The sequence below is a fragment of the Ovis canadensis genome, chromosome 1 (genome assembly GCF_042477335.2).
Source record: "Ovis canadensis isolate MfBH-ARS-UI-01 breed Bighorn chromosome 1, ARS-UI_OviCan_v2, whole genome shotgun sequence".
Classification (NCBI taxonomy): Eukaryota; Metazoa; Chordata; class Mammalia; order Artiodactyla; family Bovidae; genus Ovis; species Ovis canadensis.
This window is the reverse complement of record NC_091245.1, coordinates 250,963,129-250,978,341: the sequence shown is the minus strand read 5'-3', so window position 1 is coordinate 250,978,341 and position 15,213 is coordinate 250,963,129. Positions and strand designations below refer to the sequence as shown.

Genomic DNA, 15,213 nt, shown 5'->3' with positions numbered 1-15,213 from the left:
GCGCTCAGCTTTCTTTATAGTCCAACTCTCAAATCCATACATGACCACTGGAAAAACCATAGCCTTGACTAGTTGGACCTTTGTTGACAAAGTGATGTCTCTGCTTTTGAATATGCTATCTAGATTGGTCATAACTTTCCTTCCAAGGAGTAAGCGTCTTTTAATTTCATGGCTGCAATCACCATCTGCAGTGATTTTGGAGCCCAGAAAAATAAAGTCAGCTTCTGTATTATCAGATTCTATATTATTTCTGCTTTTGGGGAGAGATTTTATTTGTGGCCTAATATATGGGAACTCTTTTAGGAATGCATATACATTAATTGGCTTTCCTGGTGGCTCAGAGGTAAAGAATCTACCTGCAATGCAAGAGACTGCCTGCAATGAAGGAAGCATGGGATCAGTTCATGGGCTGGGAAGCTCCCCTGGAGGAGGGCATGGCAACCCACTCCAATATTCTTGCCTGCAGAATCCCATGAACAGAGGAGCCTGGTGGGCTACAGTCCAGGAGGTCACAAGGGTTGCACACAACTTAACAACTAAACTTCTTCCGCTAACTGCTACTATACATAAATTAAATCTGTCTTATTATGTAATTTTGGTTTTTCTACGTTTTTACTTAATTTGGTCAGTTGATCTGTCATGAGCTAAAAGAGGTGAATTAAAATCATCTGCCTCTACTGGGTATCTGATCTTCCTTGTATTTTCTGTAGCTTTTGTTTTGAATTTCGGTGTTGTTATTTAACATAGTCAGTCTTCAATTGCGGATTATATTCTTTATTGTTATAAAGTGCTCTTTGTCTCATTTAAAATCATCTGCCCTTAATTAACTTTAGTTGGAGAAGGAAATGGCATCCCACTCCAGTATTCTTGCCTGGAGAATCCCAGGGACACAGGAGCCTTGTGGGCTGCCGTCTATGGGGTCGCACAGAGTTGGACACGACTGAAGTGACTTAGCAGCAGCAGCGCAGCCTAATATTAAGGTTTCAGTACCTGCTTAGTTTGAGGTTGCACTTGTTTGGTATATATTTGCTTTTCCTATTATTTTCAACATTGTTGAATTACTTTGTTTTGGGAGTGTCTCTTAAACGCGGCATATGGTTGAGGGTTTTGTCTTGTTACCTTAAAATCCTTAAAATCTTTTCTTTTTAGGAGTTTCCTATGGCCATTCATTGATATATATATATAGGATTTTGGTCTTAGTTTTATGTCTTTTGTGTTTTTTCTTCTATTGCTTTTTAAAACAAAATCTTTTGGTGTATGGTCTGTTTTATTTTGTGCTGTGTTTTTTATGACAATTTGGAAGGTTTGTGTTTTATTTTGAGTTCTTCTGGAGGTTGCCTTTGAACTGTGTAAAATGTATTTAATTTTTTTTTTTTTGAAGGCTGTACTGGTTGCCTCCCTTATGAAATAAGTGATCACAAAATTAGTTTACAAATTTGGTCACAGTTTTCATCTGTTTCGTGACAGCTTTTTTCTGGTGAGTTTTCTTGGTTTGCCATCTTTTTTCCTGTTCTTTTCCTCATTTCTTTCTTTTCCAGTATCTTTGACTATGTCATGAGCTGCTTCTCTTTGGAAGAGGTGAACCTTCCTGATCAGCGTTTTGCAGGCGGTGTGTGTAGAGGAAGTGCCATGAGGTATTTTAGGAGAGCAGGATTGCTTCCTGGTGCGTGGTAACTTTGTTCACATGCCTGTGGCAACGATTTTTTCTAGCTTCCACCCAGTCAGCAGGGATCTATAGCCATGGGCTTCCCGCAGTTCAGGCCCTTCTGCTACTCTGCCTCATAGCACACTGCTTCCTGTGAAGATGGTGGACGGTAGTTTTCTCCATTAGTCCCATCCTCCTTTTTTCCTATAGTGTCAGAGGCAGATCCCATCACTGGACCACACACCCTGTACCCACTGGTCTTGATTAGGAATCTTCGTTTTCCTTCTTTAGGGAGTGCCAGCTACTGGCTGACTCTGCCATCTTCATCAGCTATCTGCAGCAACAGGTGTCTTCTGTAGGTGTTTACTCATACCTCCTTTGATCTTCACTGCTTTTGGCAGCCCTTGATCGTTTTTTTGGCAGCCTTTCCTTATAAGTTGTGGTTTGGATTACAAATGTGTTCTGGTTTGGCTGAAGATAGAATCTGCATCCCTGTTTCTCTTTCTCCTTTATTTTGGGTGATTTTGGATATGAAGAGGAGTAACTATTTTGCTCTCTTAGAAATGTCTAGTGTTGCATATTTTTACGTATGCTGGTATCCCCTTAGATTAAACATTAGCCAGAGCTCTCTGGATAAGGTTGGCATGAGCTGAAGCTGGGGTCTGACAATAGAAAGGAAAGAAAATAGGAGCTGAGAATAAAATTGGAAGGTTCAAAAAAGCAATGCACACTATTGCAGCCAGTGCTGTATGGCACTTTGGCTGGGACTGTACCGCTATTTGTGTGCGACGGCATGACCAGGCAAAGCAGGGCATGGGAAATGTCTGCCTCCTGGTCTGTCTCAGGGGAAAGTGTTCTGAACCTAGCAACTCTCAGACCAGGGAGGGGAAGACACATGGCTTTGCTCTAGATTGGCTGCAGGGCTCAGCTCTCCATCTTTCCCCACACCCAGGGTCCATCCAAACACCCCAAGAACCCTGAACTCTGGCTGGTCTCTTAGTGATGGTGGCCAGGTTCTCCTCCCTGAAAACCAGGGTCTTGTCTCAGAGGAAGCTGCCCAGAGTCAATGCTGTTAATGGGGCTTTTATACCCAAAGACAGAGCTTGCCCACCCAAAGGGAAGTGGTACATGCAAGATGTCCAGACGATAGAGCCAGAAAGGAAAATCTGCCAGCAGAGTCTCAGGTTTGGCTTCTGATATTGTCTTTTAGCTTCCCATACCACTTGGAGGGAATATTTTGTCCCCATTTTATAGACTGGAGTCTTAGAGAGGCTAAGAGAACCTTCCTGTGGACACACAGCTAAGAGATGGAGAGAGGGATTTACGTATAATTCTTTCTGGCTCCAGAGCCTGAACACCAGCTCTCTCATCACCCTGCTTCCAATTCACCTTACCATGGAGACTTCACCCTATCCTCAGATGCTTGCCTTATGTCCTTGTCCATGTCCCTGGGTGACCTTGGTGGATCTTTGCTCAGTGTCTAGCTTCTCAAGCCTGATTGCACTTTAAATGCTATTTAAGCTCCCCAGGGCAGCCAAAGATAGGAACCAATGGACCACACCCTAAACATCTCCAACGCCCCTGTCTTGAGCACCCTGCTCCCCCTACCTAGGGCACAGGGCTTGTTTCTTGGGACCAAGTACACTGGGGTTCTCTATGATCTTGAGCAAATCACAACTTCTCTGGGCTCAGTCCTTATTTCTAAAATAAAACAGCCTGTGATTTCTCCAAGAGCAGAACACAAACTCTGAAGCCAGATGGCCTCAGTGTGGATCTTGGCTCAGCCCCTTCTTAACTGTGGGATGTTGGTTAATTACTTACCACCTCTATGACCTATGTGTTTCTCATCTATAAAATGGGAATAATAATGAATGTCTTTTTGGGAGGGCTTAAGGATTAAATGAGCTAATAAATGTGAATCATTTAGAGCAGTGTCTGGCAAATGGTGAGTTTTAGATAAGTGCCATATATCATTCTATTCATTAGTTATTATTATGAATGCATGCCCAGGGCCCAGCGAAGGCATGGGCATAGATGGCTGTCGAAGCTGCCGTTATAACCCGTGTCCTTTGCTTCCTTCCAGGAGCTTGGTTCCCTGCCCCAGCCCCGTGGAGGCTGTGGGCGTATCCGGTCCAGACGCCTGGTTTCCAGCCCCGTGGCCCATCCCTGGCTGCGGGGAGTGGAAGCTCCCAGGAGGTAGCGGTGGCCTGCAGCGGCCCCGTCCCGGCAGTGAGCCATGGGCCAGAAGCTCTCGGGGAGCCTCAAGTCGGTGGAGGTGCGGGAGCCGGCGCTGCGGCCGGCCAAGCGCGAGCTGCGGGGAGAGGAGCCGGGGCGGCCGGCGCGGCTGGACCAGCTGCTGGACATGCCGGCGGCGGGGCTGGCGGTGCAGCTGCGGCACGCGTGGAACCCCGAGGACCGCTCGCTCAACGTCTTCGTCAAGGATGACGACCGGCTCACCTTCCACCGGCACCCGGTGGCGCAGAGCACGGATGGCATCCGCGGCAAGGTGGGCCACGCGCGTGGCCTGCACGCCTGGCAGATCCACTGGCCTGCACGGCAGCGGGGCACGCACGCGGTGGTGGGCGTGGCCACAGCACGGGCCCCCCTGCACTCAGTGGGCTATACCGCGCTGGTGGGCAGCGACGCAGAGTCCTGGGGCTGGGACCTGGGCCGCAGCCGCCTCTACCACGATGGCAAGAACCGGCCCGGCGTGGCCTACCCCGCATTCCTGGGGCCTGAGGAGGCCTTTGCGCTGCCCGACTCACTGCTCGTGGTGCTGGACATGGATGAGGGCACACTCAGCTTCGTAGTGGACGGCCAGTACCTGGGCGTGGCCTTCCGTGGCCTCAAGGGCAAGAAGCTCTACCCGGTGGTGAGTGCTGTGTGGGGCCACTGCGAAGTCACCATGCGCTACATCAATGGCCTTGACCGTAAGTGCAGCCTGCTGTGGGGGACTGTGGGGGTGGGGGCCGGGCAGGGATGGGTCCAGAAGCTGCCAGTCCCTAGTGGAGCTGGAGAGGGAGGGGAGGTGGGGGCGGAGGGGAAGCAGTGAGGCCCCATCCGCCGGCAGCACTTGGGATCATCCTGTGGCTCGGACTGGTGGTGAGGATGTGGACCCTGAGGCCAGGCTCCTGGGTTTGGATCTTGACTTTTTTCTGCTCACTTGGTGATCTTGGGCTGTGCCTCAGTTTCCCTCTCTGCAGAAGTGACTCAGTGATAGTAATCTAGCTCAGGGTTATTATGAGAAATCAAATAAGATAATAATAATGTGAAGTGACCCTGGTGCTGGGAAAGATTGAAGGCAGGAGAAGGGGGCAACAGAACATGAGATGGTTGGATGGCACCACCAATGACATCAATGAACATGAGCTTGAGCAAACTCCCTGAGAGAATGAAGGACAGGGAATCCTAGCACATTGCAGCCTGTAGGGTCACAAAGAGTCGAACGTGACTGAGCGGCTGAACAACAATGAACATGAAGTGCTTAGGAGAGTGCTTAGAACTGTCGGTGCTAGTCACAAACCTTTCAGTCTCTGTAAAGTGAAAGTGAAGTTGCTCAGTCGTGTCCTACTCTTGGCGACCCCATGGACTGTAGCCTACCAGGCTCCTCTGTCCATGGGATTTTCCAGGCAAGAGTACTGGAGTGGGTTGCCACTTCTTCTCCAGGGGATCTTTCTAACCTAGGGATTGAACCCGGATCTCCCACATTGCAGATGCTTTTCCGTCTGAGCCACCAGAGAAGCCAGTCTCTGTAAGAATTGTGCCAAGTGATGTCTCCTGTGTACCTGGCTTCAAGTTCACAGCATGAGAAGAGAGACAAGTGGAAGACAGTCTCTGCACTTGAATCTCTTGCACTCAAGTTACTGATAAATAATAAGTATTGATAGTAACTATCATTTATTGAATACCTGCTATATGTAGGGGCTGAACATTCAAATCTAGGTCTTCCTGCTGAACTATCTCTTAAAGGGGGCATCTCAGTGATTATTGCCTCATGGGAATGAGAGCCAAAAGTTTTGGAATCTTCTGACTTCTTTCCAGAGGACACAGCAATCTATATTTTGTGCGAACTATTCCCATTTTTCAAGTTGGCAGTTGCTAAAGACACTGTGTAGACAAATAGAACTCCCTTGCAGGTTGCAGGTAAGCCCACAGGCTGTTGGGTTTGACTCCTGACACCTCTAAGGCCTTCTCTCATTTAATATACACAGTCATCCTGTGAAGCTAGCTTAAAACCCTGGTAACAAAAACGGTTGTCAATTTTACGAGGGAGTCACTCAGGCAGGGTGGACCCTGGACAGAGGTGCTGTCTGCCCCCTGTTGAATCCCTGCTGAGTGGAGCCTGGAGTCAGGCACTTGTGGGCTTGCACATACCTTATCCACTTGACTTATACCCCTGATGAAGCTCCTGAGGTGGGCATTTAAAGCCAGAATTCCAGCTTATTGACTTTAAACCAGAGATATAACTGCCCCCTTTTAGAGAAGAGGAAACTGAAGAGCGGAGCTTACCAAGAACAAGAACCCGGGCCTACCTAATTCTCTCAGCTCTGAAGCCCATTCTTTTCCCGTGCTCCCCACTTTAGCTGAGTGACTGAGAGTGACACTCCAGAAAAGAGGTCAAGGACAAGATTATACTCAAGTAAAATTGACATTGACTCAAGCTAGGGTGGGTTGACCATTTTCAAGGGTGATAGGCCACCAGGAAGTGGCTGCTGTGTTCTACTCTGTGGTCTAATTGGCAACACTTTTGCTCACATTTCATTTCCGTGGTGGTTGGACTAAGATTGACGTTGAATGGCAAAGTGTTGTTCTGTTTTTTCTCTGATTGACTGGTTAAAGAAAGGATGACTATTTGTCCTGAGATGGGCTAGCTTAGTCACCACAGTGCCTAGTGGAGAATGCTGGGTGACGTGGTAACCAGGCAAACCCCAGTGCTGAGAAAACCAACAGCAACAGCAAATTTTATTTTTGTTAACAAATACTCTTGTGAAATGGAACTGGGAAATCTACTTGCCAGAACTGCTCACTGGACTAGAAGGATGGCCTTGATGTGCCAAGGCTCTGGGTTCTGACACGCCTTGCTTCCCACTGCATCCTCAGTGCTTATGGGTTTTATGTCTTTGGTGAGCCGCTCTAATGCCTCAGGGCTCATTTTACTCATCTGTAAAAGGGAACAGTGTCAGGTCCCTTTCATAGCTGCTGTGAAATCTCATGCAGTGGCACCAATAATATGATAGCAGGGATGAAAGCCTGGCATTGATAGCCAACAGAACTACCTGAGCCAACAATTGGGCCCCCAAGGTGGGCTTTCCCTTGGGTATTGATTCCACTTGGGTATTACCTGCTGCTTCATTTTTAGCTACAAGCTAAGGTGCTAATTTTTGCAGCTAGTGGCTCCCCCATGCAGGATAGGATCAAGAGCAGGCAGACCTTGATGTTCTGCTGAGGGCAGAGTCTGGATGGGAAAGGATAGTTGTGTCCTGACATCTGGGGCTTTTGGATCCTTCAGGTAGCTGGAGGTGCTTGGTGAGACTGAAACTTGGAATGTTCCATCCTCCCCTTTGGCAGTGATTTTTTTCCAGTTGGCAGAGACTAGAATGCCCATCCAGGAGGCAAAGGGAGGCCGGGATGTCATGTCATATGAGCCTTGGGCATTTCCCATTGGGTAACAGGACTGACTTGAGTACTGTGATCCTGGCCTCTTCTCAGATAGGAGTGATGTTTTCTATCTTGGGCAGGGTGTGATTCCCAAAGTGGGAGCTCAGCTTTTCTGGGCTTTGAAAGACCGATGGTCAATGGGGCAAGACCTGACTATAGGGTGGACCACCAAAGGACAGGGCGAGGGGAGTATGACAGGGACTGGTGGGGAGGGGACTGTGCAATGCCTGTAGCTAGTAACCTGGGCTGAAGTCCAGTGGATTCCTGGACACTGAAAGGGGTTTGGCCCTAGGGAGTCCCTAGGCAGGTAGGGTGACCCAAGATGGATTTCTGAGTATGAGGAGAAGTCTGAGCAACACTGGTTGTGGACATGAAGGCAGGTCCCCAAGTTCAGCCCTGACCAGTGGATTAGGGGACTGCAGTCACAGAGAGGTTATGGAGCAGAGAGGCAGCCGGAGTTCCTCTCTGGGATGGATTGATTCCCCACAAGATCGCGGTGGGGAGAAAAGATGGGCTTAGAGTCTGGCCCCAGCATTCACCAGGTGGCCGTGGACAAGGATTACCTCCTCCCTGTGGACCTCAGTGTTCTCCTTTGTGAAACAGCCGTGGTAAAGCTCGCCAGCACAGAGCAAGCCCACAGCGACTGCTGCTCACTGCTTCGATTAACTAGGTGAGCTGGGCCAGGTCTAGGGGTTCACCTAAGGATAAAAATCAAAGTGGCCTCAATAGAGCCTTCTCCAATATGTAGGAAGGAAGTTAATGGACATCATTTTCTCAATTTTTTAAATTTTTACAACTATAAAAGCAAGACTTAGAGCTAACTGCTTGTGACTCTGAAGTATGTGTTTGTGGAGGCTAAGAGCTCCTGGAAGCGCATTTTCCTATTACAAATGTGTTCTTCGGCTATGCCCTGCAGCAAAACAGCTCAGCATCTGGGGTGGGGGGTTTACAATAAAGAACTACAGGATGCCCAGGGACTCTGCCATTTGAGTAAGTCGAGAAGCACAGAACCGAGGCCAGGCAAACTGGCAAGCTGGCTCAAGGTACCTGTGTCCGGGGCCAAATAACAGCGATGACACCATCACCCATGACCGACACTTCTCTGGTACTTAGTGTGGGCTGGGCTAGATTCTAAGTACTTTGCACATTTTAGTTCATTTAATCCTCGTAACAACTCTTCATAGCTAACCACCTATTTGATCATCTTCATTTTCCCATAAAGAAACTGAAGCCCAGAGAGCCTGAGTAAGTTGCTAAAGGTCACATAGCTAATAACAGGATCAAACTGAGGCAGGCTGGTCCAGTGGGTTCCTTGTGTAGATCTTTACAGATAAAAGGGAAGGAACAGGAGAGGCTGCTCCATCAGGCTGGGTGGCTACTCAGCAAAGGATGGAACCCTTTCCTTTGGCAGTGAGTTTGGAGGAGGCCCTGAGAATCTGTCCCTCCCACTGGTTTCACCTCCAGCCCTCAAAGCTCTTGGCTTAGCACAGAGCTCTGCAGGATGTTCTGAAAAGTTTGTTGCATAAAGACAGCCCCAGCAGTGTCTGTGAATCAGGCGTGCTTTGGTCGCTCACAGGCGAATGTCACTGAAAGCGTCCCAACTGCTGAGGGTCGTCCCTGGGGTGGGCCCTGCCTTTGGAATCTGCTTCAGGCTGGTTTCCGGAATTACTCCCCTGACCCCGACTCCTCCTTCCACATGCTGGCAGCCAGGAGGCCTGACAGAACAGCTTTGTCTCCTGTCTTGGAATTCTTGGGTGGTAAGTAGTATATGAGGGCTTTCCAGATGGCTCAGTGGTAAAGGACCTGCCTGCCAGTGCATAAGACATAAGAGATGTAGGTTCGATCCCTGGGTCGGGAAGATTCCCTGGAGGGAGAGCATGGCAACCCTCTCCAGTATTCTTGCTTGGAGAATCCCATGGACAGTGGAGCCTGGCGGGTTATAGTCCATGGGGTCACAAAGAGTCGGACACCACTGAAGTGACTTAACACGCACGCACAAGTAGTACGTGAGTGACCCAGGAAGAGGAGAGGGGCCTCAGACACAGAAGCTTTGATTTGGGAGTCATGTAATTCTATGTTTGGAGGGGTACCAGCTAGGTTCTATGCCCTGGGCCAAGTGTCTTACTCACTTTTTTTTTTTTTTTCAGTCCACACAGTGAACTGTTATTGTTATTGTTATTATCCCCATCTATAAGAAACTGAACCTTGGAAAGTTGAAGAGTTGGCTCAGGGCCCCACAGCTAGCTACTGGCAGGGCTGTACTGAAGCCTGGGGCGCTCCTGCACCTTGCCTCCTGCAGCCTGGGCCAGCCCTTCTTCCACTCTGCCTACCAGTTCCAAAGAATTGAGCCCAGGACTGACTTTCTGGGGGATGGGGGGTGGGAACCTCTAGCATCTCAGGCCTGATGAGCAGGGAGGGCTTGTCCACCTTCCTCAAGCCAGAGATACTGTTGTTCCAGACGTCATTCCTAGATGGTTTAATTGATCTGCCAACAAGTATTTATTGGGGCAACAGCTCCTCAAAGAAGCCCTGGCGGCCAGCCAAGGCTTCTGGTATTGATGAAGGCCAGAGAGAGTTTTCTACCAGCATGACTGCAAGGACACTGTCCCCTTGCCAGAGCTGTCTGCTCTGTACTCACGACCTTCCTGCCCAACTCCTGTGTGTCTCCCGGTGGCACGGTCCTCCTAGCCGCCCTGACATCCGGACTGTGCTTCTCCTCCCTCCGGACTCAGGTCCAGGCCTGGTCTTCCCTTTGACCAGTGCCCTATCACTCTGCCCTGACTCCATCTCACCCCAGCCCTCAGCCCATGGCTCTGTCCCCTGAGCCCCCAGTTCACCACGGAGCCCTCCTCCCGCTCCACTCCACTCATGCTTTTCCACACGTGTGTGCCTTCTTTCTCCAGGTGGGTGTGAAGTTCCCCAGGGCACAGATGGTCACCCAGGAGGCGTGTGTGAGGGAACTGGCAGACTGGGGACTTTATTTACTCATCTTTAAAACAATTTTATTTATTTCTGGCTGTGCTGGGTCTTCATGGCCGCAAGGACTTCTCTCCGGTTGCGGCGAGTGAGGGCTGCTCTCTGGTTGCAGGGCTTGCGGTTCTCATTGTGGTGGCTTCTCTTGTTGTGGAGCACAGGCTCTAGGGAACGCGGGCTTCAGTAGTTGTGGCACATGGCCTCAGCAGTTTTGGCTCCTGGGCTCTAGAACACAAACTCGATAGTTGTGGGGCGTGGGCTTAGTTGCTCTTCGGCATGTGGGATCTTCCCAGATCAGGGATCAAACCTGTGTCTCTTGCGCTGGCAGGCAGATTCTTTACCACTGAGCCACCAGGGAAGCCCCAGAGGGATTTAAAAATATATGTGCATTTACTTTTGAAAGGTAAACGGTGCATGTGACAACAAATTTAAATGTCACAAAAGACTGTCTGGTGAAATACCCCCATGCCAAATCTCCCCAGCCTCTTCCTGCCAGCAACCACTACTGTCACTCTTTCCCTTGTCCTTGCAGAAGTTTCACACCAGCGCGATCTACGGTGAATGTTGCTCTGCATCTCATTTCCCCTCTTAGTAGATCTTGGTGATTTTTTAAATATGATTAACGTAGAGCTACCTCATTCCTTATTAACAGCTGCATGGGTTTCTGTGTAATAGTTGTATCATAATTTGATTATCTAGACCCTTACTTTTGGACATCTAGGTAATTTCCAGTCTTTGAGGGTAAACTTTTGATCCTGATTTGAAGTTTATTTCTTACCCCTGCTGGCTAATTGACATCCTCAAGCCTTAGTTTTCCCCCCTCTGTGCTGTGGGAATAATTAAATATACCTTGCAGAGTTGCTGTGAATATGAAGATTGATGCAAAAATGCAGCATGTGCCAGCATGCGACTCACATTAGGTGTGGGGTGGAGGGGAGCCTTTGATATTACAGTATTTCCTGAGTTACCCATCATGCTGTGCCAATGCTGAGCTCGTCTTTGGCACCTGATGAATGCTTATGAATGATTTGGTGTCTTATTTAAAATATAGCACAGTTCAGTTCAGTTCAGTTCAGTCGCTCAATTGTGTCCGACTCTTTGCAACCCCATGAATCGCAGCACGCCAGGCCTCCCTGTCCATCACCAACTCCCGAAGTTCACTCAGATTCATGTCCATCGAGTCCGTGATGCCATCCAGCCATCTCATCCTCTGTCTTCCCCTTCTCCTGCCCCCAATCCCTCCCAGCATCAGAGTCTTTTCCAGTGAGTCAACTCTTCCCATGAGGTGGCCAAAGTACTGGAGTTTCAGCTTTAGCATCATTCCTTCCAAAGAAATCCCAGGGCTGATCTCCTTCAGAATGGACTGGTTGGATCTCCTTGCAGCCCAAGGGATTTTCAAGAGTATTCTCCAACACCACAGTTCAAATGCATCAATTCTTCGGTGCTCAGCTTTCTTCACAGTCCAACTCTCACATCCATACATGACCACAGGAAAAACCATAGTCTTGACTAGACGGACCTTAGTCGGCAAAGTAATGTCTCTGCTTTTGAATATGCTCTCTAGGTTGGTCATAACTTTTCTTCCAAGGAGTAAGCATCTTTTAATTTCATGGCTGCAGTCACTATCTGCAGTGATTTTGGAGCCCCCCAAAATAAAGTCTGACACTGTTTCCACTGTTTCCCCATCTATTTCCCATGAAGTGATGGGACCAGATGCCATGATCTTCATTTTCTGAATGTTGAGCTTTAAGCCAACTTTTTCACTCTCCTCTTTCACTTTCATTAAGAGGCTTTTTAGCTCCTCTTCACTTTCTGCCATAAGGGTGGTGTCATCTGCATATCTGAGGTTATTGATATTTCTCCCGGCAATCTTGATTCCAGCTTGTGTTTCCTCCAGTCCAGCATTTCTCATGATGTACTCTGCATATAAGTTAAATAAGCAGGGAGACAATATACAGCCTTGACGTACTCCTTTTCCTATTTGGAACCAGTCTGTTGTTCCACGTCCAATTCTAACTGTTGCTTCCTGACCTGCATACAGATATCCCAAGAGGCACAGTTGCTTTAATTTTGTATTGAGATGACTTCAAACTCATTGTTGGACTATGATCATTTGATTCAGGCAGTTCAGTCAGTCTTTATATGGGATGCATGTCAGTATAGTGAGGCCACTGGGCCCTTTCTTGCACAGAGCTGGTCCATGTGCTCTGCTGTGCTTAGTCACTCAGTTGTGTCCGACTCTTTGCAACCCCGTGAACTATAGCCAGCCAGGCTCCTCTGTCCATGGGGATTCTCCAGGCAAGAGCAGGTCTGTAAGAAGTGTGTTTTGCTGATTTTTGTTTTTAACCTTTCATTATTTTATTATTATAGTTAGAAAATGGAAACTCAGAAAAACAACAGTAGTTTCTCTCAAGTCAGTGAAGAGCAGAATGAAACTCTTAAAACACATCTTTCTGGGCTCCCCTGGTTAGGAACCCACCTGCCAGTGCAGGGCTCACAGGTTCCATCCCTGGTCCAGGAAGATCCCATGCACTACGGAACACCTAAGCTCGAGCACAACAGCTCCTAAGCCCACACTCTGGAGCCCATGAGCCACAGCTACTAAGCCTGTGTGCTGCAACAACTGAGGTCCATGCACCTAAAAACGGTGCTCTTCTCCAGTACTCTTGCCTGGAGAATCCCATGGAGGGAGGAGCCAGGTAGGCTACAGTCCATGGGGTCGCAAAGAGTCGGACACAACTGAGTGACTTTACTTACTTACTTACTCAACAAGCGAAGCCACCAAAATATGAAACCCACACATCGCAACTAGAGAGTAACCCCTGCTCACTGCAGCTAGAGAAGAAGCCTGCAGGCAGCAGTGAAGACCCAGCACAGGCAAAAATAAATAAATAAATGAAACACAACTTTCTTACCACAACATACTCTCTGTTTTATTTATTTATTTATTTATTTTTTTAACTTGCTTGTTTTGCTGTTGTTTTGTTATTGCTGCTGCTGCTACTGCTAAAAGTGGCAGTTCTTTGAGGCCAGAAGTGCATCCTAGTCTCCTCAGCCACCCCTGCAGCAGAGTACATAGTAGGTGCTCAAGCAGTGTGTGTTACTGTGCTGAGCTCCCACCCCTTACTTAGCTTTTCTCTTCTCCACTGCAGTGTGACTGGAGTCGTAGTTGGTTGGATGGGAGTGGGCAGGGCTCAGAGCTGCCGCCCCCTTGAAGCCTGACCCCAGAGCGACCTATTCCCACCCCTCATTGTGCATCATGCACTGCACATCTGTCCCCATACCCAAGCCAAGCAGAGGCTGCGTGATGGCCCAGCAACTCAGTTCAGGGTCTCAGCATTCAGAAACTGGCCCCTACCCTTTGTTTTCCACAAAAAGGAACAGACGTTCAGCTGAATAAAAGGGTTTCGCTCAGACAATGTGGCCCTGCTTTGAGAGTTCTTTTCACACTTAACGTAATCATGAGTAGGTACATGACTAGTAAGTCCTGCCTGCAGAAGGGAGTTTTTTGTTGCTGTTGTTAATGTTTATTTCTTTATTTATTTGGCTGCATCGGGTTTTAATTGTGGCATGAGTGATCTTTCGCTATAGCACACTCACTCTCTAGTTTTGGCATACAGGCTTAGCTCCTCAACATGTGGGATCTTAGTTCCCCAACCAGGGATCGAACCGACGTCTTCTGCATTGCAGAATGGATTTTTAACCACTAGAACACCTGGGAAATCCCAGAAGGGAGCTTTGAAATGCAGGCCCATTTGGGACAAGAGTCACCATGGGCCACTGTGGAGCTGTTGTCATCTTTCTTGGAGGGGCAAAGCCTAGGGTCGTGGGAAGAACTGCAGCTTGGGATCTCCCAGTGTTGGACTCAGTCAGGACTTGGCTGCTAATTAGCTCTGACCCAAGTCACCACCCCTGAGCCATAGTGTCCTCACTGTAATAGTAACAGAAATGTACTTTGCCATAAGGCATCAGGTTCATAGGTCACAGATAGAAAGTGACTGGACTGGTGCCTGGCACATAGTACGTACTGAAAGAGATGGGTTTAAAAATTACCAGTTTGGACTATTATAGCTCCCATAGGTTGGTAAAATTCTTTAGTGTTATTAGATGTGGAAGTAATTATTGTTGTTACATGTGTGTCCATATTGTGAACACTGATGGATTCCACACAAGGGAGGTTTGGGGAAGTTTATGTCTCTTTTCTCTTTGAGATACATGATGGAAATGCCACCAGAGGTTCAGAGGCCACTGTAAGTTTGTCACAAATGAGCTGGGAGTGCTCAGCCTTCCCTATGAGCAGTTTTAAAGGTTTCCAGCTAAAGTGTCTGCTTCACGCACTCTGTAGCTTTCAGTGGTGAATTGCCTGGAGACGTAAGTGACCTCTCCACTGACTACCTGGATGGCCCAGGCGTAGGTTTCCTGACTTCTCAGACCTGTGCAGCGGGTGTGATGCTGGGACTTTCCCATAGACTGCTGTCAGTGGAGCATCTCAGACCTTCGTGTGCACTCAAGTCAGCTGGGGATCTTGTTAAAATCAGCACGGATGTCCAAACATGCAGTGTCCTCTCCAGTTATGCCCATGTGTATATTCAGCAGAGATGAGCTGTGAGGTGGTGGGCCTGAGGAGCAGCGTGTGCTTCTGAACAGATGATTGCTAGGTCTGGCTGTGGACTAGCCACTACTGGACCTTGGAGGAAAGGGAAAGGGATGGGGCGGCCAGTCTTCACCACTTAGGGACACCACTTAGGGACTGGCAGGGGGTGAAAGCACCCCCACCCCGGGTGTTAGGGTGGAACGTGCCATTGAACAGCCCATGCAAGACCCACATTTTACAGATGGGAGCTGAATGGACCAGCGAGCTGGGAGGAGTCGCGCAAGGTCAGCTGATAATTTAGTGGCAGAACCAGAGCTAAAACCCAGGCCTCCAATGCCCATTT

At 48.5% G+C, this 15,213-nt stretch overlaps 1 protein-coding gene across 1 annotated transcript in view; it reads left to right on the top strand.

Moving 5' to 3' along the window:
- SPSB4 (splA/ryanodine receptor domain and SOCS box containing 4) overlaps positions 1-15,213 on the top strand; it is a 90,388-nt gene that overhangs the window by 10,943 nt on the left and 64,232 nt on the right. The window contains exon 2 of the mRNA XM_069564038.1: positions 3,729-4,575. Coding sequence (XP_069420139.1) covers positions 3,882-4,575 — 694 coding nt within the window. The 5' untranslated portion in view covers positions 3,729-3,881. The remainder of the gene's footprint in view (positions 1-3,728; positions 4,576-15,213) is intronic.